At 44.7% G+C, this 27,139-nt stretch overlaps 1 protein-coding gene across 1 annotated transcript in view; it reads left to right on the plus strand.

The window, feature by feature from the left end:
• Positions 1 to 27,139, plus strand: part of LOC130275293 (uncharacterized) — a 97,421-nt gene that overhangs the window by 17,808 nt on the left and 52,474 nt on the right. Inside the window, exon 2 of the mRNA XM_056523107.1 lies at positions 9,803 to 9,861. Within this exon, the coding sequence (XP_056379082.1) occupies positions 9,803 to 9,861 (59 nt within the window). The remainder of the gene's footprint in view (positions 1 to 9,802; positions 9,862 to 27,139) is intronic.

Here is a 27,139-nt window from a genome sequence, read left to right on the forward strand (position 1 = left end):
ATATATAGGATATAGACATGATATAATATAAGATATACACATGATATATAGGATATAGACATGATATAATATAAGATATACACATGATATAATATAGGATATACACGTGATATAATATAGGATATACACGTGATGTAATATAGGATATACATGTGATATAATATAGGATATACACATGATATATAGGATATAGACATGATATATAGGATATAGACATGATATAATATAGGATATACACATGATATAATATAGGATATACACGTGATGTAATATAGGATATACATATGATATAATATAGGATATACACATGATATAATATAGGATATACACATGATATAATATGGGATATACACGTGATGTAATATAGGATATACACATGATATAATATAGGATATACACATGATATAATATAGGAGATAGACATGATATATAGGATATAGACATGATATAATATAGGAGATACATATGATATAATATGGGATATACATATGATATAATATAGGAGATAGACATGATATAATATAGGATATACACGTGATATAATATAGGATATACACATGATATAATATAGGATATACACATGATATATAGGATATACATGTGATATAATATAGGATATAGACATGATATAATATAGGATATACACGTGATATAATATAGGATATACACATGATATAATATAGGATATACACGTGATATAATATAGGATATACACGTGATATAATATAGGATATACACGTGATATAATATAGGATATACACGTGATATAATATAGGATATACACGTGATATAATAAAGGATATACACATGATATATAGGATATAGACATGATATAATATAGGATATACACATGATATAATATAGGATATACACGTGATGTAATATAGGATATACACATGATATATAGGATATAGACATGATATAATATAGGATATACATATGATATAATATAGGAGATAGACATGATATAATATAGGATATACACGTGATATAATATAGGATATACACATGATATAATATAGGATATACACGTGATATAATATAGGATATACACGTGATATAATATAGGATATACACATGATATATAGGATATAGACATGATATAATATAGGATATACACATGATGTAATATAGGATATACACATGATATATAGGATATAGACATGATATAATATAGGATATACATATGATATAATATAGGAGATAGACATGATGTAATATAGGATATACACATGATATAATATAGGATATACATGTGATATAATATGGGATATATGTGATATAATATAGGATGTATGTGATATAATATGGGATATACATGTGATATAATATAGGATATACATGTGATATAATATGGGATATATACATGATATGAATAAGGTTATGGGATTTACAGGCTTTGATTTTTATGTTGATTTATTTTTGCTATCAAAGAGAAATCGAGGCCATAGATATGGGACTGACATGCAATACCTGATATAACCTATGGATGGGAGAGGCGCTGTGCTGGTAAAAGTCCAAAAAATCATTAAATATTTATTGTGTGTAGATATTTTTACTAATGCTGACAACCGATATTACAGCTCCAATGGAGTTGTCTCCTGTCAGACTGGTGATGACTTTGTATTATGAGTTGGTACTTTTATCTGGACTATTAATTTGCCGACCAGTGAGAACAGGCTCCTGGGCATCGGATAGTTGCTTTTCTTAAAGAGATTGTCGAACACCACAAAAGTGTGAAGTGCGGATTTGGGCTACATAAAAATATATTCACCTGATTGACAGCCCTCCCTGCTGCAGGCACGCCTCCTGTCTGATGATTGACAGCCCTCCCTGCTGCAGGCACGCCTCCTGTCTGATGATTGACAGCCCTCCCTGCTGCAGGCACGCCTCCTGTCTGATGATTGACAGCCCTCCCTGCTGCAGGCACGCCTCCTGTCTGATGATTGACAGCCCTCCTTGCTGCAGGCACGCCTCCTGTCTGATGATTGACAGCTCTCCCTGCTGCAGGCACGCCTCCTGTCTGATGATTGACAGCCCTCCTTGCTGCAGGCACGCCTCCTGTCTGATGATTGACAGCTCTCCCTGCTGCAGGCACGCCTCCTGTCTGATGATTGACAGCCCTCCCTGCTGCAGGCACGCCTCCTGTCTGATGATTGACAGCCCTCCCTGCTGCAGGCACGCCTCCTGTCTGATGATTGACTGCCCTCCTTGCTGCAGACACGCCTCCTGTCTGATGATTGACAGCCCTCCCTGCTGCCGGCACGCCTCCTGTCTGATGATTGACAGCCCTCCCTGCTGCAGGCACGCCTCCTGTCTGATGATTGACAGCCCTCCTTGTTGCAGGCACGCCTCCTGTCTGATGATTGACAGCTCTCCTTGTTGCAGGCACGCCTCCTGTCTGATGATTGACAGCTCTCCTTGTTGCCGGCACGCCTCCTGTCTGATGATTGACAGCTCTCCTTGCTGCAGGCACGCCTCCTGTCTGATGATTGACAGCCCTCCCTGCTGCAGGCACGCCTCCTGTCTGATGATTGACAGCCCTCCTTGCTGCAGACACGCCTCCTGTCTGATGATTGACAGCCTTCCCTGCTGCAGGCACGCCTCCTGTCTGATGATTGACAGCCCTCCCTGCTGCAGACACGCCTCCTGTCTGATGATTGACAGCTCTCCTTGCTGCAGGCACGCCTCCTGTCTGATGATTGACAGCCCTCCCTGCTGCAGGCACGCCTCCTGTCTGATGATTGACAGCTCTCCTTGCTGCAGGCACGCCTCCTGTCTGATGATTGATAGCCCTCCTTGCTGCAGACATGCCTCCTGTCTGATGATTGACAGCTCTCCTTGTTGCCGGCACGCCTCCTGTCTGATGATTGACAGGCCTCCCTGCTGTGACATCAGCTGTCAATCATCAGACAGGAGTCGTACTTATAGCAGGGAGAGCGATAAATGCAGAGAAATGACTCCAGGAGCTGCTGTATAACTCCCTGATGACTCCAGGTTCTTCATTTACGTACAGAACAGGCAGAAAATAAAGGATAATATCTAAAAATATCAGATGTAAATCTTCCCACAGCTTACATGTTCCCTCTGATTCCAGACCTAGTAAGTTTTTGACATATACTGTGAACTATTAACCCTAAATTGTATTGTTGAATGACTCCGTAGTATTTAAGCATTAGTTGGAACAGCCCAAGATACCCCAATGTTGACACCTGGATCACCCAACTCAATACCTTTCTCAGCATCTGGAGAGCAAACAAAGCAGAAGCCCCTGGTGCCGAGCCAGAAAACTCAACATCATCCTGATGGAGCCGTCACTCTCCTCACAACCTGGGACAAAATCCACCAGGGATAGCGTAAAGGATCAAGTGAAGGGTCCACCAGGGATAAAGTAAAGGGTCAAGTGAAGGGTCCACCAGGGATAAAGTAAAGGGTCAAGTTAAGGGTCCACCAGGGATAAAGCAAAGGGTCAAGTGAAGGGTCCACCAGGGATAAAGTAAAGGATCAAGTGAAGGGTCCACCAAGGATAAAGCAAAGGGTCAAGTGAAGGGTCAACAGGGACAAAGGGCCAAATTAAGGGTCCACCAGGGATAAAGTAAAGGGTCAAGTTAAGGGTCCACCAGGGATAAAGTAAAGGGTCAAGTGAAGGGTCCACCAAGGATAAAGTAAAGGGTCAAGTGAAGGGTCAACAGGGACAAAGGGCCAAATTAAGGGTCCACCAGGGATAAAGTAAAGGGTCAAGTTAAGGGACCACCAAGGATAAAGTAAAGGGTCAAGTGAAGGGTCCACCAGGGATAAAGTGAAAGGGCAAGATTTTGTAGTATGTTTTAATGTCAATATCTATAATTGTGGATAGAGGCTGATAGTTTCCGCAGTGAGTATGATCTTTGTCTGGCTTTGTTTAAACTGATATAGGAACTAAAATAGTCAGCGTGTGAACCGGCTTCTGGTCTGACATTACCCAAAGGCTTTGTGGGAAAAGACTCATTATTATTTGTAATTTATTGATGTAAACCTCTGCTCATTCCAGCCTTAGGAATCCGGTGTTATCTGTATGAGTGTGTATAGAAAGATAACTGTCAATCACTTATTAGGACCACCCACTGGACTCCTAAACCCAGACTGAGTAGAGGATTAAATAAATAGGTAACACGTTACATTGAATCTTTTCTCCCACATTTATGTATCTCTCCTATGGGGCCAGAGGTGCTGAGCAGAGAGATACATAAATGTGTGGGAAAATAGAGACTGAACAGTGCTGTGAATATGACAGGGCCCCTTTAAGATTTCTTTCTTTGGCTGCCAGATAACAGGGAGAATAAAACTACAGAACAATGCGGCTTCCTAAATGATTCCATTTGGCGCACTTTGTATCAGCTTGATATGGAAATCAGGCAAAGACTCGAGCAACCTTTCTCGAAAAAGTCCTGAAGCAGAAGGAAGGTTGGCACGGACCCCTCTCTCCCGACAAAGAACATGCAAAGCTGACATATAAAGAGGTTTATTTATAGAGCGAGCGCAACGCACGAAAACATCCCGCTATCTCCTCTAACTGCTGCACAATACGCCAATGGGTATACAGCTGTGAGAGGTCGCCCCATTGTCCACTTTAATATTCTTACCTTCATGTATGAGGAAAAGTCTATGAGATTGTGATTTTAATTAAAATCTTAAAGAAAGGGGTTCTCCAGGGAAATATATAATAATAATAATAATAAATATATATATACATCAAAGCCCCCACACTTCCTGTATATGTACCCTGTAAACCATCCTGCCTGATATACATGGCTCCTGTGGCCTCTGTTGTCTTCTCTAGCTGCATTATATTCTTGCCTAAATCTCCCATCAATCATTGCAGCTCTGCTTTGTCAGCTAGCTCCCTCTCTGAGAGCAGCCCAGAGAAGTTCAGTGTGTGATTGGCTGAGGCTGCACACACCTCCCAGTTCTCAGCATGACTCATCAGTGCAGGGCAGAAACCACATGGCCTATGTCTCTCAGGAGGATGGGGCCTGTGCACAGAGAGGGATTTGGACAGAGACAGAGTGGATGGCTGGATGATGTCACTGCCTCACTTCATGCATGTAATTGACAACCAAAGAGGGAAAACTGATCTATATAGCGAATTAATGATATTTAGACAATTAAATAGGTTGATGAGAGAGAAAGGATGGACTATGGGTTTAGTTCTCCAGAGTTCCCCTAAGGATAGAATACTCAGAGGAAACAGAATGTACATAAATTAGCAGCAAAATCAGCAACATAAAGAGTTAAATGTTTTTATACTTTAAGTTACATTTATATTCGATAAGAAACCTCCGGCAATGGTGAGCGATTCCGTTCTGCGATAATGTTCTAGGAAAACACTGACATTATGAGATAAAGGCAACGTTCACCTTTTCAGTGTAATTTGAAGCTACATATAAGAACATTGCTGCGCCGCTCGAGTGAAGAGGCCTTCGTGGGACCATATGGAGCGTTCACGACGATCGCGCGGAGAAAGGACGGAGAGTCTCGCGCTTAGTGCTAGAAATTAATCTGATCAGATCGCAATTTGTTTTCGTTAATTACATTTTTCTCCCTAACTCATGTTCACATCTTCTATTAGTATTCTAAACAGGTGTGAATAGAGCGGAGAGGAAGGCACCAAATGCATTGGTTTCTAATGGGTTAACAGTGTAGGCAGGACAATATAGCAAACAGAGAGTTCAACTGATGAGCCGGGTGGTGCTGGAATAAATACGAAAGAAAAGCAAGATAAATCGTGTGTAGTAAAGAATACAGGAATTATCCGCACTCACCGCCGGGACCGATAAAGGCTGCTCCTAAGTGGACATCGTAACCGGACCGGGACTGCAAGGACGCTGGGTGCGCTCAGAGGCTATAACGGGTTTATTTCGCGCATTAGCGCTTCATCCGGTCGAATGTCTATTCTCTACGTGAAATTTCAGTTTATTTTTTTGTCTATTTATTATTATTATTATTTTTTTTTTTCAAATCAACTGGTGCAAGACAGTTATACTGATTTGTAAATTACTTCTATTAAAAAATCTTCCAGTACTAATCAGCTGCTGTATTCTCCACAGGAAGTTGTGTAGTTCTTTCTAGTCTGATCACAGTGCTCTCTGCTGCCACCTCAGTCCATGTCCGGAACTGTTCAAAGCAGGATAGTTTTGTTTACGGGGACTTGCTCCAACTCAGGACAGTTCCTCACGTGGACAGAGGTGTCACCAGAGAGCACTGTGGTCAGATTGGTAAAAAACAACACATACAGCAGCTGATAAGTACTGGAAGGATTATGTTTTTAAATAGCAGTAATTTACAATTCTGTATAACTTTCCGTCACCAGTTTTTCTTTTCTTCTGTAGTTTCCCTTTAAAAACAACATTCATTTCATTGCAATTTTGTAAATAGTCTTCACTAAAACCATTTCTTTGTAAATTATCTTGATAAAAAATGTTTTTCTTTCTTTAGTTTTGGGCATACAGCCTCTAAGCTGGTGTGTCTCCATGGTAACAGACTACAAACAAACCCTCAGTAGTCTGGTCCTGTAGTCATACTTCTTTTCATATGTTCCCCTCCAACATTGTCTAAAACGTAAAACACTTTAGAGATTTAAAGGGGTCTCCGGTGCTCCAGCCTTCTGAACATTTTGTTCAGAATGCTCGGAGCCTGAAGATGTGATTGTGATGTCATGGCCACGCCCCTCATGATGTCACGCCACACCCCCTCCATTCATGAAGGGTTCCTGCGGCAGTGGTCATGACGTGATGGCTACCTCCCTTGAGACATCACACCACACCCCCTCCATTCATGTTTATTGGAGGGGGCGTGTCAGTTGACACGCCCCCTCCCATAGACATGAATGGAGGGGGTGTGGTGTGACATCACAAGGGAGGTGGCCATCATGTCATGACCACTGCCGCAGGAACCCTGCATTTGTTTAGAATGCTGGGTGCTGCAGGAGATCGCGGGGGGCCCCAGCAGCAGGACCCCCGTGTTCAGGGATCTTATCACAAGATGTATAGCAGCAGAGTACCCCTTTAAGAAACGATCTGATTGATTGCTATCGGAAACTAGTGAACTTTTCCTCTGCAGTGGTTTTCATAGATCTCCCCCAATTGAGTGTAGATGTAAGGGGGGGAGGGGGGGGGGGGGACCAAAATGATTCTTCATCTGTTTCTCGAAATAAGTATATTGGAACACGTGAGCCTACAGAGATGTGTGATAAGGCAGCGCGACTCAGCGGAGATCGCTGGGAATCTGGATAGAGATGAGCAAACTGATTCTGAACTAACAGAATGAACTGCACAATTCCCCCCAAAAATAGCATTTATCCGAATGCAAAGTTTTAGGGAATAATTTTGGACAAATTGCAATAGCAGGGACTTCTGTCAAAGGAAGGTGTCCCTGTTCTTGTACACTGGCAAAGTGGAGAAGCATGCGCTCATTCCCTTGCCAGAGATTCTGTACACCTCGCCATCCCTGCTCCTGTATGTACATCTCATGGTCCTACACCAATAGAGTAGGTGCCACAGAAAGGAGTCCCTGCTCCTGCATGTACATCTCATAGTATCTTACACCAATAGAGTAGGTGCCACAGAAAGGAGTCCCTGCTCCTGTATGCACATCTCATGGTATCCTACACATATAGAGTAGGTGCCACAGAAAGGAGTCCCTGCTCCTGTATGCACATCTCATGGTCCTACACCAATAGAGTAGGTGCCACAGAAAGGAGTCACTTCTCCTGTATGCACATCTCATGGTATCCTACACATATAGAGTAGGTGCCACAGAAAGGAGTCCCTGCTCCTGTATGTACATCTCATAGTATCTTACACCAATAGAGTAGGTGCCACAGAAAGGAGTCCCTGCTACGGTATGTACATCTTATGGAATCCTACACCAATAGAGTAGGTGCCACAGAAAGGAGTCCCTGCTCCTGTATGTACATCTCATGGTAGCACACCAATAGAGTAGGTGTAACAGAAAGGAGTCCCTTCTCCTGGATGTACATCTCATGGTCCTACACCAATCGAGTAGGTGCCACAGAAAGGAGTCCTTGCTACTGTATACATCTCATGATATCCTAGACCAATATAGTAGGTACCACAGAAAGGAGTCCCTGCTACTGCATGTACATCTCATGGTATCCTACACCAATCGAGTAGATGCCACAGAATGGAGTCCCTGCTCCTGTATGTACATCTCATGATATCATACACCAAAAGAGTAGGTGCCACAGAAAGGATGAGCGGCATTGCCCATATTCAAATTCGCGATATTTCGCAAATATATAGACGAATATTCGTCCTATATTCTCGAATTTCACGTGTTCGTTATATTCGCATATTTACGTATTCGGGGATGTTGTTGATAACCTCTGACAAGTGTATTTGCATCATTCTAATTGGCCCACAAGTGAAAACAAGGAACATGCGAATATGTGGAAAAAGTGAATATTCATAATTTCTAATATATAGTGAATATATATTCTCAATATTCCCGAATTCGCGAATTTGCGATACATAAAAATTCGAAATGTGAATATTCGCGCCCAACTTTACTCATAATATTCTCTGTACTAGGCATATACTGCACCCACCAAAGAAGATGTGTACGACCAAAGCTCAATCAATGTTAAATCAGAATCTGCCTGATTTAGGGAGAGTCCCTCATCTCTAGCCAAATCTGACAACATATGCAGGGAGTCTGTATGTTTGTCCGGATTTCTACGCTGATTATTATGGGATATAGATTGTAAGCAGTATGACAGTATAAAGGTTGGACTATGGTCATCTTATTGTGTTGCGCTAAAGGGAAAACCGCTTAACCAGCTCGTACAGAGATCTCAGGGATGCCATCCGCACTGAACCGTAATATTCACCAATAAGAGACAATAATACTGGAAAATATCTGCGCAGGAAAAAATGTGTTCGTTTCGACGTGATGCCGTAACAGCCTTATCATCTTAGGAAGGAATACAGGAATACCTAAAGTCAGACAATAGAATTAAACAAGAAATGTCTTTAATGTTGTGATAACAGGTGACGCGTTTTGAGAGAAAACATCTCTCCATCAGGTTCTTACTGTAATGACATAATGGCATCACAGGACCTGATGAAGAGAGATGTTTTCACTCAAAACACGTCACCTCTTATTACAATATTAAAGACCTTTCTTGTTTAAAGGGGTACTCTGCTGCTCAGCGTTTGGAACAAACTGTTCTGAAAGCTGCAGCCGGGAGCTTGTGTCGTCATAGCCCCACCCCCTTATGATGTCACATCCCACCCCCTCAATGCAAGTCTATGGGAGGGGCGTGGTGACTGCCATGCCCCCTCCCATAGACTTGCATTGAAGGGAAGGGGTGTGACATCATGAGGGGGCAGGGCTATGACGTGACGAGCTCCCGGCACCGGCTCCATTATTCTGAGCAGTTTGTTCCAAACGCTGAGCAGCGGAGTACCCCTTTAAACTAGAAAGGTCTTTACTATTGTAAAAACAGGTGACGTGTTTTGAGTGAAAACATCTCTCTTCATCAGGTCCTGTGATGCCATTATGTCATTACAGTAAGAACCTGATGGAGAGATGTTTTCTCTCAAAACGCGTCACCTGTTATCACAACATTAAAGACATTTCTTGTTTAATTCTATTGTCTGACTTTACGACAAAACTCACGTCATACTCAAATATTGTGGAATCCTCTATGTAAACGCCTCATGTGAATATCTGGGGGTGTTTATCCTGTAATGTTTCACTTTTCATTTATATGTTTATATGTTTTATTATTTCCTATTATTAGATGTGACAGAGAAGACTTTGTGTGTGAAGGTTGGGAGGTCTCCGCCGCGGGCGATCATGGTGAGTCCTCCGTCCTTATCTTCAGGAAACCTATTATTTCTATTCTCTCTCGTAAGGGTTTGACGTTCCCATCAAAGGGGATTCAGCAGAGTAGAATGAGCCGCGCGCCCATCTGTGAAATGTATATAGGACGACCCCGCTAATCCAGGGACCGGATTATATTAACCCAAACATGGTGACTATAAACTAGAAGAGGAAGGGACCTTCTGTAATAGAGGGTGATGGATCCTGCGGGGACCTGCCTGGTGGGTATAATGGATGGGGGAGGGGAGATCAAGGATTTATGGTTTTCTATTAATTCTTTTTAATATTTTCATATAAGATCCTGTTTACATCCCGCCAGGACCCAGTGAGAAAACCTGGTTCTGCTCCCTGACACTTAAAGGGTTAAACCGGCCATAGACAAATGATCCCCTGTCCAAAGTATAGGGTATAAGATGTCTGATCGCGGGGGGATCGGCCACTGGGACCCCCCGCGATCTCTGTACAGCACCCGCATTCTATGCCCAACTGCAGCTCATGTCTCAGAAACCTCTGTGTTTCCGGTACTTATAGAGGGGCTCCATGCTGCGTCATAGAGGGGCTCCATGCTGCGTCTTATAGAGGGGCTCCATGCTGCGTCTTATAGAGGGGCTCCATGCTGCGTCTTATAGAGGGGCTCCATGCTGCGTCTTATAGAGGAGCTCCATGCTGCAACTTATAGAGGGCTCCATGCTGCAGTCCATAGAGGGGCTCCAGCTGCAGTTTATAGAGGAGCTCCATGCTGCAACTTATAGAGGGCTCCATGCTGCAGTCCATAGAGGGGCTCCTGCTGCAGTTTATAGAGGGGCTCCATGCTGCGTCTTATAGAGGGGCTCCATGCTGCAGTCTTATAGAGGGGCTCCATGCTGCATCTTATAGAGGGGCTCCATGCTGCAGTTTTATAGAGAGGCTCCATGCTGCAGTCCATAGAGGGGCTTCATGCAGGACTTATAGAGGGGCTCCATGCTGCGTCTTATAGAGGGGCTCCATGTTGCATCTTATAGAGGGGCTCCATGCTGGCTCCATGCTACAGTTTATAGAGGGGCTCCATGCTGCGTCTTATAGAGGGGCTCCATGCTGCAGTCTTATAGAGGGGCTCCATGCTGCATCTTATAGAGGGGCTCCATGCTGCAGTCTTATAGAGGGGCTCCATGCTGCATCTTATAGAGGGGCTCCATGCTGCAGTTTTATAGAGAGGCTCCATGCTGCAGTCCATAGAGGGGCTTCATGCAGGACTTTTAGAGGGGCTCCATGCTGCGTCTTATAGAGGAGCTCCATGCTGCATCTTATAGAGGGGCTCCATGCTGCGTCTTATAGAGGGGCTCCATGCTGAGTCTTATAGAGGGGCTCCATGCTGAGTCTTATAGAGGGGCTCCATGCTGCGTCTTATAGAGGGGCTCCATGCTGAGTCTTATAGAGGGGCTCCATGCTGAGTCTTATAGAGGGGCTCCGTGCTGCGTCTTATAGAGGGGCTCCATGCTGAGTCTAATAGAGGGGCTCCATGCTGCATCTTATAGAGGGCTCCATGCTGCATCTTATAGAGGGCTCCATGCTGCATCTTATAGAGGGGCTCCATGCTTAGTCTTATAGAGGGGCTCCATGCTGCGTCTTATAGAGGGGCTCCATGCTGCGTCTTATAGAGGAGCTCCATGCTGCAACTTATAGAGGGCTCCATGCTGCAGTCCATAGAGGGGCTCCAGCTGCAGTTTATAGAGGAGCTCCATGCTGCAACTTATAGAGGGCTCCATGCTGCAGTCCATAGAGGGGCTCCTGCTGCAGTTTATAGAGGGGCTCCATGCTGCGTCTTATAGAGGGGCTCCATGCTGCAGTCTTATAGAGGGGCTCCATGCTGCATCTTATAGAGGGGCTCCATGCTGCAGTTTTATAGAGAGGCTCCATGCTGCAGTCCATAGAGGGGCTTCATGCAGGACTTTTAGAGGGGCTCCATGCTGCGTCTTATAGAGGGGCTCCATGTTGCATCTTATAGAGGGGCTCCATGCTGGCTCCATGCTACAGTTTAAAGAGGGGCTCCATGCTGCGTCTTATAGAGGGGCTCCATGCTGCAGTCTTATAGAGGGGCTCCATGCTGCATCTTATAGAGGGGCTCCATGCTACATCTATAGAGGGGCTCCATGCTACAGTCTATAGACTGGCTCCATGCTGCAGTCTTATACAGGGCCTCCATGCTGCTTCTTATAGAGAGACTCCATGCTGCGTCTTATATAGGGGTTCCATGCTGCAGTTTTATACAGGGCCTCCATGCTGCTTCTTATAGAGGGGTCTCATTGGGAGTCCACTTAGAGCAACCATGTTTACAGACTACACAGATAATAACTATAATAAAGATTAGTAATATTTTATCTTATCTACTCTCGAAATTATATTGTTGCTAAAACCTATATAAAAGTTGAATGGGTTAATGACTGATCGCTCTTCACTTGATTATGAATTTAGTATAATAGAATATAATAGAATATAATAGAATTCTCCTGAACGCGCCCGATGACTAAACCACAGTTCATATCCCATCAATCACGAGAGAAGAACAAATCGAATTAACGTGCGGATGATTAATGGAACCGGATCCGATTCTGAACACAAATGAATCAATGGAAGGAGAAGGATTGGGAAGATGTCAGGAGCCGGAACAAACTTCTCTAAAGGGAGGCGCCCGAAGTTTGTAGCTGACAAAACTTCTCACGGCACTTTAAGGGTCAAGCGAGAGTAAGCGTATCTATGATGGTGTTTCTCAACCAGTGTGCCTCCAGCTGTTGCAAAACTACAATTCTCAGCATGCCCGGACAGCCAACGGCTGTCCGGGCATGCTGAGAGTTGCAGTTTTGCAACAGCTGAAGGCTCGCAGTTTGGAAACCTAGACCTTACCTGATGGTCAGGTCAAGTTGGTAGATCTGGGCATGCTGAAAATTGTCGTTTTGCAACAGCTGGAGGATCACAGTTTGGAAACCTAGACCTTACCTGATGGTCAGGTCAAGTTGGTAGATCTGGGCATGCTGAAAATTGTCGTTTTGCAACAGCTGGAGGATCACAGTTTAAAGACCTAGACCCTACCCAATGACTTGTCACGTCACGTTGGTAGATCTGAGCATGCTGAAAGTTGTGGTTTTGCAACAGCTGGAGGCTCACTGGTTGTTTAAAATAAAATATTACATAAAATATTTAATCTTTGTGACACTTAAATAGAATTTGTATAATAACTTGGAACAGGGTGGGGGGGGGGGTCCTGCTGCTTGGGCCCCCCGCGATCTGCTGAATCACCCGCTGTTCTAAACAAATGCTGGGTTCCGGCTCAGTGTTCGTAACGTCACAGCCACTCCCCCTTGTGACGTCACGTCATGTCTTCTCCATTCATGTCTATGGGAGGGGGTGTGACGGCCAACACACTCCCTCCCTAGACATGAATGGAGGGGCCGTGGCGGGAAATCACCAGGGGGCGTGGCCATGATGTCACAATCACGGCTTCCGGCTCTGAGCGTCTTGTATAAAATGTTAAGAACGCTGGAGCACCGGAGAACCCCATTAAGCCATTTATCCCTCCACTAAGAACTCTGGGAAGAGGAATATGCAAAGCAGCTCATTAACATTCCACCAATCCTAACAGTAATGTCACCAGCACCGGTGCATGTTAATGAGCTGCTTTGCATATTCCTCTTCCCTATGTTATCGAGGTCACATGTCCTGTAATAGAGAACTGAATGAATCACGACACGGGAACCATTAGTTTCAATTGATTTTGTGGATTTTGGGGGAGTTTTGGACAAGAGGTCCACGATTTTGGCTCCAGCCGAGTGAAGAACCATTTGTTTTTATTTGGACTATTTATACTACTTGACTGAAACAATGTTGATGTCACGATTAAGCACGCAAGTGCGAAACGCGTCAGACGCTTTCTCTCTGTCTGTGACTATTGTCTGATGATCCTTGAATAAAGAAAAACTTCTTTTACCGCATCCCGAGTGCTGGACGATACATCTATTTTACATCCCAAACTATGGAAGATTATATAAAGATGGCCCCAAACCGCGACTTTTACAGGAAAACTTCAGTCTTTGGAATTTGTCTTCAATATCAAATGTGATCTTAAAGGGGTACTCCGGTGGACATTTTTTTTTTTTTTAATAAACTGGTGCCAGAAAGTTAAAGAGATTTGTAAATGACTTCTATAAAAAAAAATCTTTACCCTTCCAGTACTTATTAGCAGCTGTATGCTACAGAGGAAATTCTTTTCATTTTTAATTTCTTTTTTGTCTTGTCCACAGTGCTCTCTGCTGACACCTCTGTCTGTGTCAGGACAGTTCCTGATATGGGCATCAGGTGTCAGCAGAGAGCACTGTGGACAAGACAAAAAAGAAATTAAAAAAGAAAAGAATTTCCTCTGTAGCATACAGCTGCTAAAAAGTACTGGAAGGGCAAAGATTTTTTTTAATAGAAGTCATTTACAAATCTGTTTAACTTTCTGGCACCAGTTGATTTAAAAAAAAAAAATGTTTTCCACCGGAGTACCCCTTTAAAGCTTGAGGTCCTTCTAGGCTCTGGGCAGACAGATGTTTCATTGGAGATTGAGCACCCTAAGTAGGAAATTTTGTAAGGGGTTACTGACCACTGTGCCTTTAAAGGGGTACTCCGCCCCTAGACATCTTATCCCCTATCTAAAGGATAGGGGATAAGATGTGTGATTGCGGGGGTCCCGCCGCTGGGGACCCCGCAATCTCAGCAGCTTCCCCCAGACATCCGGTGCAAAGAGGGAACTTTGCTCCGTGCCGGATGACTGGTGATGTGGGGCAGAGGCTCGTGATGTAACAGTCATGCCCCACTTGTGATGTCACGGCCACGCCCCCTCAATGCAAGTCTATGGGAGGGGGCATGAGTGGGACGTGACTGTGATGTCATGAGCTTCGGGAGCTGCACCTTACACCTTAACCCCTTAAGGACATAGGGCGTATCCATACGCCCCCGTTTCCAAGTCCTTAAGGACCGAGGGCGTATGGATACGCCCTGAGCATTTCCGGCCCCCACCGCTAGCCGGAGGGGAGCCGGATGCCTGCTGAAATCGTTCAGCAGGCATCCCGGCATATCGCCCAGGGGGGTCATTATGTCCCCCCATGTCGACGATTGCCGCAGATCGCTGGACAATTCAGTCCAGCGATCTGCGGCGGATTCCGGGTCAATCGGTTCCGGAGGACGTGAGCGGGTGCGGGCAGAAGACCCCGGGTGCTGGGGACCCCGATCCCCGGCGTCCCTGTTGGGATCGGGGCCCCAGGAGCGACTGCGGCGGCGAGGGACAGTTCTGCAGCGTGGATCGTTGGAGGTGAGTGACAGCCTCCTGCTGTTGCTTAGCAACAGCTCCCAGCATGCAACAAGGGCATGCTGGGAGCTGTAGTTATGCAACAGCAGGAGGCAGACCACCACAACTCCCAGCATGCCCTTATGGGCATGCTGGGACTCGTAGTTTTGCAACAGCTGGAGGCACATTCTTTCTATGGAAAAGTGTACCTTCAGCTGTTGTGTAACTACAACTCCCAGCTTGCACATTCAGCTAAAGTGCATGCTGGGAGTTGTAGTGGTGCATCTGGTGGTTGCATAACTACAACTCCCAGCATGCCCGTTGGCTGTCGGTGACTGCTGAGAGTTGTAGTTTTGCAACAGCTGCTGAAGGCACACTGAGTTAAGTAGTAAACCAGTGTGTCTCCAGCTGTTGCATAACTACAATCCCCAGCATCCCCAGCCAATGTAGTATGCCTCCGGCTGTTGCATAACTTCAAGACCCAGCATGCCCTTCCGCTGTCCGTACATGCTGGGGGTTGTAGCTTTTGCAACAGCTGAAGGCACACTGGTTGCAAAACACTGAGTTTGTTACCAAACTCGGTGTTTCACAACCTGTGTGTCTCCAGCTGTTGCAAAACTACAACTCCCAGCATGCACTTATAGACCCTACATGCTGGGAGTTGTAGTTTTGCAACAGCTGGATGTTCCCCCCCCCCCCAATGTGAACGTACAGGGTACACTCACATGGGCGGAGGATTACAGTAAGTATCCGGCTGCAAGTTTGAGCTGCAGCAAATTTTCTGTCGCAGCTCAAACTGCCAGCGAGAAACTACTGTGAACCCCCGCCCGTGCGACTGTACCGTAAAAACACTACGCTACACTAACATACAATAAAATAAAAAGTAAAAAACACTACATATACACATACCCCTACACAGCCCCCCTCCCCTCCCCAATAAAAATGAAAAACGTCTGGTACGCCACTGTTTCCAGAACGGAGCCTCCAGCTGTTGCAAAACAACTACTCCCAGTATTGCCAGATAGCCACTGACTGTCCAGGCATGCTGGGAGTTTTACAACAGCTGGAGGCCCCCTGTTTGGGAATCACTGGCGTAGAATACCCCTATGCCCACCCCTATGCAATCCCTAATTTAGGCCTCAAATGCGCATGGCGCTCTCACTTTGGAGCCCTGTCGTATTTCAAGGCAACAGTTTAGGGTCACATATGGGATATCGCCGTACTCAGGAGAAATTGGGCTTCAAATTTTGTGGGGGATTTTCTGCTATTACCCTTTTTAAAAATGTAAAATTTTTGGGAAAACAAGCATTTTAGGTAAAAAAAAAAAAATATTTTTTTACATATACAAAAGTCATGAAACACCTGTGGGGTATAAAGATTCACTTAACCCCTTGTTACGTTCCCCGAGGGGTCTAGTTTCCAAAATGGTATGCCATGTGTTTTTTTTTTTTTGCTGTTCTGGCACCATAGGGGCTTCCTAAATGCAGCATGCCCCCAGAGCAAAATTTGCTTTCAAAAAGCCAAATGTGACTCCTTCTCTTCTGAGACCTGTAGTGCGCCAGCAGAGCAATTTTCACCCCCATATGGGGTGTTTTCTGAATCAGGAGAAATTGGGTTTCAAATTTTGGAGGGTATTTTCTGCTATTACACTTTTTAAAAATGTACAATTTTTGGGAAACTAAGCATTTTAGGTAAAAAAAATTTTTTTTTTTTTTACATATGCAAAAGTCGTGAAACACCTGTGGGGTATTAAGGTTCACTTTACCCCTTGTTACGTTCCCTGAGGGGTCTAGTTTCCAAAATGGTATGCCATTTGTGTTTTTTTGCTGTCCTGGCACCATAGGGGCTTCCTAAAGGTGACATGCCCCCCAAAAACCATTTGTCGCTCCTTCCCTTCTGAGCCCTCTACTGCGGCCGCCGAACACTTTACATAGACATATGAGGTATGTGCTTACTCGAGAGAAATTGGGTTTCAAATACAAGTAAAAATTTTCTCCTTTTTACCCCTTGCAAAAATTCAAAAATTGGGTCTACAAGAACATGCGAGTGTAAAAAATGAAGATTTTGAATTTTCTCCTTCACTTTGCTGCTATACCTGTGAAACACCTAAAGGGTTAATACACTTACTGATTGTCATTTTGAATACTTTGGGGGTGTAGTTTTTATAATGGGGTCTTTTATGGGGTATTTCTAATATGAAGGCCCTTCAAATCCACTTCAAACCTGAACTGGTCCATGAAAAATAGCGAGTTTGAAAATTTTGTGAAAAATTTCAAAATTGCTGCTGAACTTCGAAGCCCTCTGGTGTCTTCCAAAAGTAAAAACTCATAAATTTTATGATGCAAACATAAAGTAGACATATTGTATATGTGAACCCCAAAAAAAATTTTTAATATCCATTTTCCTTACTAGCAGAGAGCTTCAAAGTTAGAAAAATGCAAAATTTTCATTTTTTTCATCAAATTTGGTGATTTTTCACCAAGAAAGGATGCAAGTTACCATAAAATTTTACCACTAAGTTAAAGTAGAATATGTCACGAAAAAACAATCTCGGAATCAGAATGATAACTAAAAGCATTCCAGAGTTATTAATGTTTAGAGTGACAGTGTTCAGAATTGCAAAAAAACGCTATGGTCCTTAAGGTGAAAAAGGGCTCGGTCCTTAAGGGGTTAAACGAATGCTGGGTGCAGCCCAGCGGCGGGACCCCCTGCGGTCAGACATCTTATACCAAATCCATAGGATAGGGGATAAGATGTCTAGGGGCGGAGTACTCCTTTGAAGGGGTACTACTGTGGAAAACTTTTGTTTTTAATCAACTGGTGCCAGAAAGTTTAACAGATTTGTAAATTACTTCTATTAAAAAATCTTAATCCTTCCAGTACTTATTAGCTGCTGAATACTACAGAGGAAATTCTTTTCATTTTGGAACACAGAGCTCTCTGCTGACATCACGAACACAGTGCTCTCTGCTGACACCTCTGTCCATGTTAAGAACTGTCCAGAGTAGGAGAAAATCCCCATAGCAAACATATGCTGCTCTGGACAGTTCCTAAAATGGACAGAGATGTCAGCAGAGAGCACTTTGCTCATGATGTCAGCAGAGAGCTCTGTGTTCCAAAATGAAAAGAACTCCCTCTGTAGTATTCAGCAGCTAATAAGTACTGGAAGGATTAAGATTTTTTAATAGAAGTAATTTACAAATCTGTTTAACTTCCTGGCACCAGTTGATTTAAAAAAAAAAAAAAGTTTTCCACTGGAGTACCCCTTTAAAGACTAGAGAGTTGGTGCTTTTCTTTTGGTAAAGAACTAATTTGCATAAGCTCCTCAGGGGTTGTACCCTTTCTACTCAGCAGCGCTTGTATTCCTCCTAGTGGTCTCAGGCTGAACTGAATCAATGTTACAAGGTTACCTCCCATCAGGACCGGATACATCCAGCAATGACCGGGTTTAGTACTTTAACATTAAATGGTCCCCGCACCAGAGAACGCGTCCATTACCGGCGAAGCGTCTTTGTCCGTCTGTATTTAAGCTATTAAATTAAAATCTGCTGACGTTTCCAGGTAAATTATTGAAAGTGTTCGCAAATGTTTTCTAAAGTCATTCCGGGACATGAGACTAAAGTGCAGCCCTGCAGATATGTATTATTCACAAGCGCCACATGTCCGGGGCCGTCACATCTACTCCACATATGGCCCGTCCAGTTCTCACTGAATTTCTACTCTCCCTGAGGATTACTCTGCTGCGCGACAATGTAACGCTGAGCTCTGCTATTCTGTATCCACATTCAACGGCCACTGGGACACCTGTAAGGTTACTAGTTAACTCAAAAAGCTAATCAGCCAATCACATGGCAGTGACTCGATGCATTTAGACATGTAGACGGGGTCAAGACAACTTTCTGAAGTGCAAACCAAGAATTAGAATGAGGAAGAAAAGGGGATGTAAGTGACTGTGAACGTGACATGGTTGTTGGTATCAGACGGGCCAATCTGAAGATTTCCCAACCTGACGATCTACTGGGATTTCCACGCACAAACATCTCTAGGGTTTACAGAGAAGGGTCCAAAAAAAAGAAAATATCCAGTGAGCGGTAGTTGTGTGGAGGAAAATGCCTTGTTGGTGTCAGAGGAGAAGGGCAAACTGGTTCGAGATGACAGAAATGTGACAGTGAATAGGTGATAAAACACATCTACCATGTGCCCCTATTTTGTTTTATTTTAGTCAGCACTCTGCCCCACCCCTTGAGCCCTGGTCAGCACTCTATCCCACCCCCTGGGCCCTGGTCAGCACTCTATCCCACCCCCTGGGCCCTGGTCAGCACTCTGTCCCACCCCCTGGTCAGCACTCTGTCCCACCTCCTGGGGCCAGGGCAGCACTCTGATTACCCCCTGGGCCCTGGTCATCAATCTGCCCCACTCCCTGGATCCTGGTCAGAACTCTGCCCCACCCCCTGGTCAGAACTCTGCCCCACCCCCTGGGCCCTGGTCAGCAGTCTGCCCCACCCCCTGGGCCCTGGTCAGCACTTGGCCCCACCCCCTGGGCCCTGGGCAGCACTCTGCCCCACCCCCTGGGCCCTTTTCAGCACTCTGCCCTACCCCTCAGCCCAGGCCTATTTAAATGGTCAGGAAACTGCATAGGGCCCTGTCTTTTCTGGCAGTCTCTCAGTCTTTGAATGGGAGAACATTGTAAGTGTGTGTTGTTGTCATCTGTTCACACTGGTGCTGTGCTTTGTGGCGGCCATTGCTGTCATGTCACCGTGTCTGTGAGGTAGCGTGGCCTAGGGTCAGGTCGGGCGGCATTGAGGCTGATCTGCCAGTGGATTGTTCCCCTGTGGGCACTGGTGCTGAAGCAGTGGTGGTCGCCCCTCGGTGCAGTGCCATTTTATGGTAGGGATGTTAGGGTCCCACTATGTACAGGTGGCCATGACGTGGCTAACGGGCTGCACTTTCTGATCCTCAAGTTCACTAACCACCTGTTACTTTATTACATTTTGCTGAGTAGCCGAGGATCACTGTACAAAATATAGATGTGCGACCATGTCTGGTTTTTCCTCTGTTTGAATTAACCACTGGTTACAACCAAGGTCTGCAGAATACCATCTCTGACTGCACAACGTGTGCAACCTTGGAGCAGATGGGCTACAGCAGCTGAAGACCACATCGGGGCCCACTCCTAAGAACAGGAAACTGAGGTCCCAATTCACACAGGAACCAAAACTGGACAATGTAAGATGGAAGAAGCTTGTCTGGTCTGAGGAGTCTCCATTCCAGCTGTAACATCAGATGGGTCAGAAATTGTTGTAAACAACATGGATCCCCCCTACCTTGTATCAGCGGGTCAGGCTGAGGGTGGTGTAATGGGGGGGGGGGGGGGGGGACATTTTCTGGACATACTTTGGGCCCCTGAGTAGAACATATGCCAAGAAGAATGTAAGCAAAAAGAAGCCCAACTCACCACTAGTCATGAGTCCAGTGCACAGGTTTATAGGAGGCTGCAGAATAAACACAGAAATGTCATGAAGCCATTGAAGATACTGTTATTTTTGGGTTGTAAAGATTAGAAGAATAAAGGTTCAATTCCCTGATAGAAGAGACATTGATATGTAACCAGTCGTCTGCTGGACACATGATGTCCTTGGGGCTCCGCACCTCCAGATCTGTATTCTTTCCCATGATCCTGATCTTTGTCTTATGACCATAGTATCTGAATTCTAACCACAATGTTACCTACCCAGGGGCCCGCAGCAATGAACAATCAGCTCTTCTATGACCTTTTATCCTGACGTCCTGTAATTCCTTAAAATAGTTTAGAATTTTATAATGCTGCAAAGTGCAAAGTGAAAAGAAACTTAGACTCAACCAATGGACACAGGGCGACCCCCTCTACTGTAGTGTAATATGTAAACCTAAACAAACATAGGAAGAAATGTCGGCAACTTAAAGGGAACTTACCATGATAATGTTACTTAATGTATTGGCATAATTGTTATAGAGCAAGAGGAGCTGAGCAGATGATATATACAATACAGTACAATCTGCAGGTATCATGTTATAGAGCAGGAGGAGCGGAGCAGATGATATATACAATACAATACAATCTGCAGGTAACATGTTATAGAGCAGGAGGAGCTGAGCAGATTATGTATACAATACAGTACAATCTGCAGGTATCATGTTATAGAGCAGGAGGAGCTGAGCAGATGATATATACAATACAGTACAATCTGCAGGTATCGTGTTATAGAGCAGGAGGAGCGGAGCAGATGATATATACAATACAGTACAATCTGCAGGTATCATGTTATAGAGCAGGAGGAGCTGAGCAGATTATGTATACAATACAGTACAATCTGCAGGTATCATGTTATAGAGCAGGAGGAGCTGAGCAGATTATATATACAATACAATACAATCTGCAGGAAACATGTTATAGAGCAGGAGGAGCTGAGCAGATGATATATACAATACAGTACAATCTGCAGGTAACATGTTATAGAGCAAGAGGAGCTGAGCAGATGATATATACAATACAGTACAATCTGCAGGTAACATGTTATAGAGCAAGAGGACCTGAGCAGCTTATATATACAATACAGTACAATCTGTAGATAGCATGTCATAGAGCAGGAGGAGCTGAGCTGATGATATATATAATACAGTACAATCTGCAGGTATCATGTTATAGAGCAGGAGGAGCTGAGCAGATGATATATATACAATACAGTACAATCTGCAAGTATCATGTTATAGAACAGGAGGAGCTGAGCAGATAATATATACAATACAGTACAATCTGCAGGTAACATGTTATAGAGCAAGAGGAGCTGAGCAGCTTATATATACAATACAGTACAATCTGCAGGTATCATGTTATAGAGCAGGAGGAGCTGAACAAATGATATATATAATACAGTACAATCTGCAGGTAACATGTTATAGAGCAGGAGGAGCTGAGCAGATGATATATACAATACAGTACAATCAGCAAGTATCATGTTATAGAGCAGGAGGAGCTGAGCAGAGGATATATACAATACAGTACAATCTGCAGGTATCATGTTATAGAGCAGGAGGAGCTGAGCAGATTATATATACAATACAGTATAATCTGCAGGTAACATGTTATAGAGCAGGAGGAGCTGAGCAGATGATATATATACAATACAGTACAATCTGCAGGTAACATGTTATAGAGCAGGAGGAGCTGAGCAGATTATATATACAATACAGTATAATCTGCAGGTAACATGTTATAGAGCAGGAGGAGCTGAGCAGATGATATATATACAATACAGTACAATCTGCAGGTAACATGTTATAGAGCAGGAGGAGTAGAGCAGATGATATATACAATACAGTACAATCTGCAGGTATCATGTTATAGAGCAGGAGGAGCTGAGCAGATGATATATACAATACAGTACAATCTTCAGATTGACCATACACAACTAGGGGGGTTGTGTATGGTCAACTCTGTGGTATTCCCAGTCAATACCTTTCTTAAGACAAATATTGCAAACCTCTGGAAAGAGAGGGCTCCTCCGTGGGAATCCTCCTGTAGGGGGCTCCTCTGTGGGTATCCTCCTGTAGGGGGCTCCTCTGTGGGTATCCTCCTGTAGGGGGCTCCTCTGTGGGTATCCTCCTGTAGGGGGCTCCTCTGTGGGTATTCATCTGTAGGGGGCTCCTCTGTGGGTATCCACCTGTATGGGGCTCCTCCGTGGGTATCCTCCTGTAGGGGATGGTTTTGGCCTTTCTTCCAGGAATGTGAGACAGGAGGGCAAGTGAAGGATCTTCGCACACCACACGGGCATCTCCCGGCTTATGCTACCCCGGTTATGAAGGTTATTCGTCGGTGGGGTCTGGGGATGTGGGAGATTAGGACTCTGTCGAGGAAATTCCTTGACAAGAGGGTTCTGTCTTCTTATTTCCAGAGGCCATCAAGGACTGCCCAAGTTGGGATCTGGAGGTTCGTTTAAGGCTTTTGAATTCTATCAGGATCCCCTTGAAATTTTGGGACTTGACTTGGCGCTGCTTCCATGGGACACTTTGTGTGAGGGACAATCTGAAGTGCAGAAGCTCTGAGGACCAGGGATGTCCCCGCGAAGAGTGTGGAGGCATGCTGGAAAGCATGGAGCAGTTTCTGCTTCATTGTCCCTTTAACACAGAGGTTTACACCAGGGTGGGCGCTTCCATTGGTTGGCCTCGGCTGGCCAGTCTCTCCTATGCGGAATGGGCCTATGGGGCATTCAGAAACCTTGGAGGCTGGGACCGGTGCACTTTATTCCTAGTTAGCTCAGTGGTCAGGTACTACACGTGGAATGCACAGTGTTTGGTGTCGACGCAGCATAAAATCCTCCCTGTGGGTGAGGTGGTTAGGAACATACTGGGTGACCTGGTGAAGGTGCGTTCTCTGGAGTACAAGAGGCTGGGTGCTGGCAGGGTCTCTTGTCTGCTGAGGGGCTGGGTGCTGGCAGGGTCTCTTGTCTGTGGAGAGGCTGGGTGCTAGCAGGGCCTCTTGTCTGTGGAGAGGCTCGGTGCTCAGAGCCTCTTTGAAATTGCAGGCAGAAGTTCCGCCTACTAAAATGTACTGTATATTGAATGGGTTTCCATTCACAAATTCACACTTCAGAATTTGTGAAGCGGAATTTGTGAACGGAAAATCTGCTTGAAAATTTCTGCCTGAAGAATGGCGTTGCTCATTCTTCAGGCGGAAATACTCGTGGATCACATTGCAGTCTAATGGAGACTGCAGTGTCCACGCGGTCCTAGCGCCGACAGATTCAGTTGGCGCTAGCCGCACTCGGAATCTCCGGGTGGAAATTTTCTGCCCGGAGATTCCGCAGTGTGAACCTAGACTTACAGTCTTTGACCAATCGGCAGCCAGGACAGGCTATTTCCAGGCTCTCCTGCCTTTGTGCGTCTGCTGCTAATTTTTATTCATTCTGCACTTTTTATCTATGCCCACATGTACTCTTATAGCCTTGGCTTATTAGTTTTTTCCTGTTTAGCTTTTACCTTGATCTGTTTCTCATGCTATTTGTCTGTTCTGGTCGGTTTTATCCTGTCTAGTTTTGTATCGGTATTAGTAATCTGTTCCTTGTATTTTGGCTTGTCTAAACCTGTTTTTTATAAATCTTGAATCTTGACACATGTTCAGACCTGTTTTGTATTTTGTGTTCCTCTATGTTTGGAGTTTGGTTTTCTAGTTTATTTAGTGTGTATTGATCCTAGTGCATCCTTCATCTATGTAGTTCTGTCTTCTGTTTTCATGCATTCCTGGTTATTCTCGCCGTTATATATTTCCTGTCTCGTTCATATCCTTATATCTCCCATTTAATATTGTTTTGATTCTTGGGCTGTAGACTGTTTGCTATATACCTACCGTGATGTTTCCCTGATATTTGTATATAACTACCGTATTTTTCGCCGTATAAGACGCACTTTTTCTTCCCCAAAACTGGAGGGGAAAAGTTGGTGCGTCTTATACGGCAAATACACATTAAAACCCTGTCCTATCGCGGCGGTCCCTGCGGCCATCAACTGCCCGGTACCCACGGCTAATACAGGACATCACCGATCGCGGCGATGCCCTGTATTAAACCTTCAGATGCGGCGATCAAAGCTGACCGCCATGTCTGAAGCGAAAGTGACACTAACCCGGCTGCACCGGGAGGGACCTTACCTGCCTCCTTGGTGTCTGCTCCGTGCCGGGATCCCCTGCATGGCTGGTGTCTGCTCCGTGCCGGGATCCCCTGCATGGCTGGCGCTCTACTTCGTCTTCATCACGTCATCGCGCACGCCATCCCGTCATCCAATAGGAGCGGCGTGTGTAGCGACATGATGGCGGCGACGGAGAGCGAGGATACCAGGCAGCAGAGACGTTCCGGAGCGACGGGGACACCCCGGGGACGCGGCGACAGTGATGGAGGGCAACATCCAGGGCAGCGGTGACGGGTCCAGAGCGGCGGGGACACGTGAGTATTACCTCATATACCAGTGGTCTTCAACCTGCGGACCTCCAGATGGTGCTAAACTACAACTCCTGGCATGCTGTGAGTTGTAGTTTTGCAACATCTGGAGGTCCGCTGGTTGAAGATCCTTGTCCTATACTTTACATTGTATTCTAGATTTTCCTCATTTAAAATTTTGTGCCGGAGCGTCCTATAGGGCGAAAAATACGGTACTTTGCATTCCTAAATAAAGACTTGGTACACTGTTTACCGTAAATACATCAGTGTGGTCGCCTATCCATGTACCTGCCACACGGCTGGGAGCCGTTCTACCTTATTCACACACAGCCTCCGCAGCAATCCGGTCTGAGGAAGGTCCCCATTGGACCAAAACATTACCTTGTTTGGATTGCTTAACCCCTTAAGGACTCAGGGTTTTTCCGTTTTTGCACTTTCGTTTTTTCCTCCTTACCTTTTAAAAATCCTAACCCTTTCAAGTTTCCACCTAAAAATCCATATTATGGCTTATTTATTGCGTCGCCAATTCTACTTTGCAGTGATGTTAGTCATTTTACCCAAAAATGCACGGCAAAACGGAAAAAAAAATCATTGTGCGACAAAATCGAAAAAAAAAAAGCCATTTTGTAACTTTTGGGGGCTTCCGTTTCTACGCAGTGCATATTTCGGTAAAAATTACACCTTATAATTATTCTGTAGGTCCATACGGTTAAAATGATCCCCTACTTATATAGGTTTGATTTTGTCGCACTTCTGGGAAAAATCCTAAGTACATGCAGGAAAATGTATACGTTTAAAAATGTCATCTTATGACCCCTATAACTTTTTTATTTTTCCACGTAAAGGGCGGTATGAGGACTCATTTTTTGCGTCGTGATCTGAAGTTTTTATTGGTATGATTTTTGTTTTGATCGGACTTTTTGATCACTTTTTATTCATTTTTTTAATGGCATAAAAAGTGACCAAAATACGCTTTTTTGGACTTTGGAATTTTTTTGCGCGTATGCCATTGACCGTGCGGTTTAATTAATGATATATTTTTATAGTTCGGACATTTACGCATGCGGCGATACCACATATGTTTATTTATTATTTTTTTTACACTGTTTTATTTTTTTTATGGGAAAAGGGGGGTGATTCAAACTTTTATTAGGGAAGGGGTTAAATGACCTTTATTAACACTTTTTTTTACATTTTTTTTTGCAGTGTTATAGGTCCCATAGGGACCTATAACACTGCACACACTGATCTCTAATGCTGATCACTGGCGTGTATTAACACGCCTGTGATCAGCATTATCAGCGCTTGACTGCTCCTGCCTGGATCTCAGGCACGGAGCAGTCATTCGTCGATCGGACACCGAGAGGCAGGTAAGGGCCCTCCCGATGTCCGATCAGCTGTTCGGGACGCCGCGGTGCGGTCCCGAACAGCCCGACTGAGCAGCCGGGATACTTTCAGTTTCACTTTAGAAGCGGCGGTCAGCTTTGACCGCTGCTTCTAAAGGGTTAATACCGCACATCGCCGCGATCGGCGATGTGTGGTATTAGCCGCGGGTCCTGGCCGTTGATGAGCGCCAGGACCGAAGCAATATGATGCAGGATCGCGGCGCGATCCCGCTTCATATCGCGGGAGCCGGCGCAGGACGTAAATATACGTCCTGCGTCGTTAAGGGGTTAATAAATTCCACACTGATGTGTTTACCATAAACAGTGGACCAAGTCTTTTTTACGTTGCATTAAGGATTGGGACTCCTACTTGGGAACACTTCTCCACTCAGAGAGTGACGTAATTCTATCTACTTTGCATTCCTGACGTTATTTAGTATTCTGGTTTTCTGTCTTAGCTACTTTATGTTAGTTTCTTTTTTTTTTTTTTTTTTTTTTATCGAAGCGCGTGCTCTCTATCACCCAAAGTGCAAAAAAAAAAGTGCAAACGTGTCACACAAAAAAAAACGTGCACAAAGGATGCGGTCTGTCACTAAGCCCTT

This window comes from Hyla sarda, chromosome 6 (genome assembly GCF_029499605.1).
Source record: "Hyla sarda isolate aHylSar1 chromosome 6, aHylSar1.hap1, whole genome shotgun sequence".
Lineage (NCBI taxonomy): Eukaryota > Metazoa > Chordata > Amphibia > Anura > Hylidae > Hyla > Hyla sarda.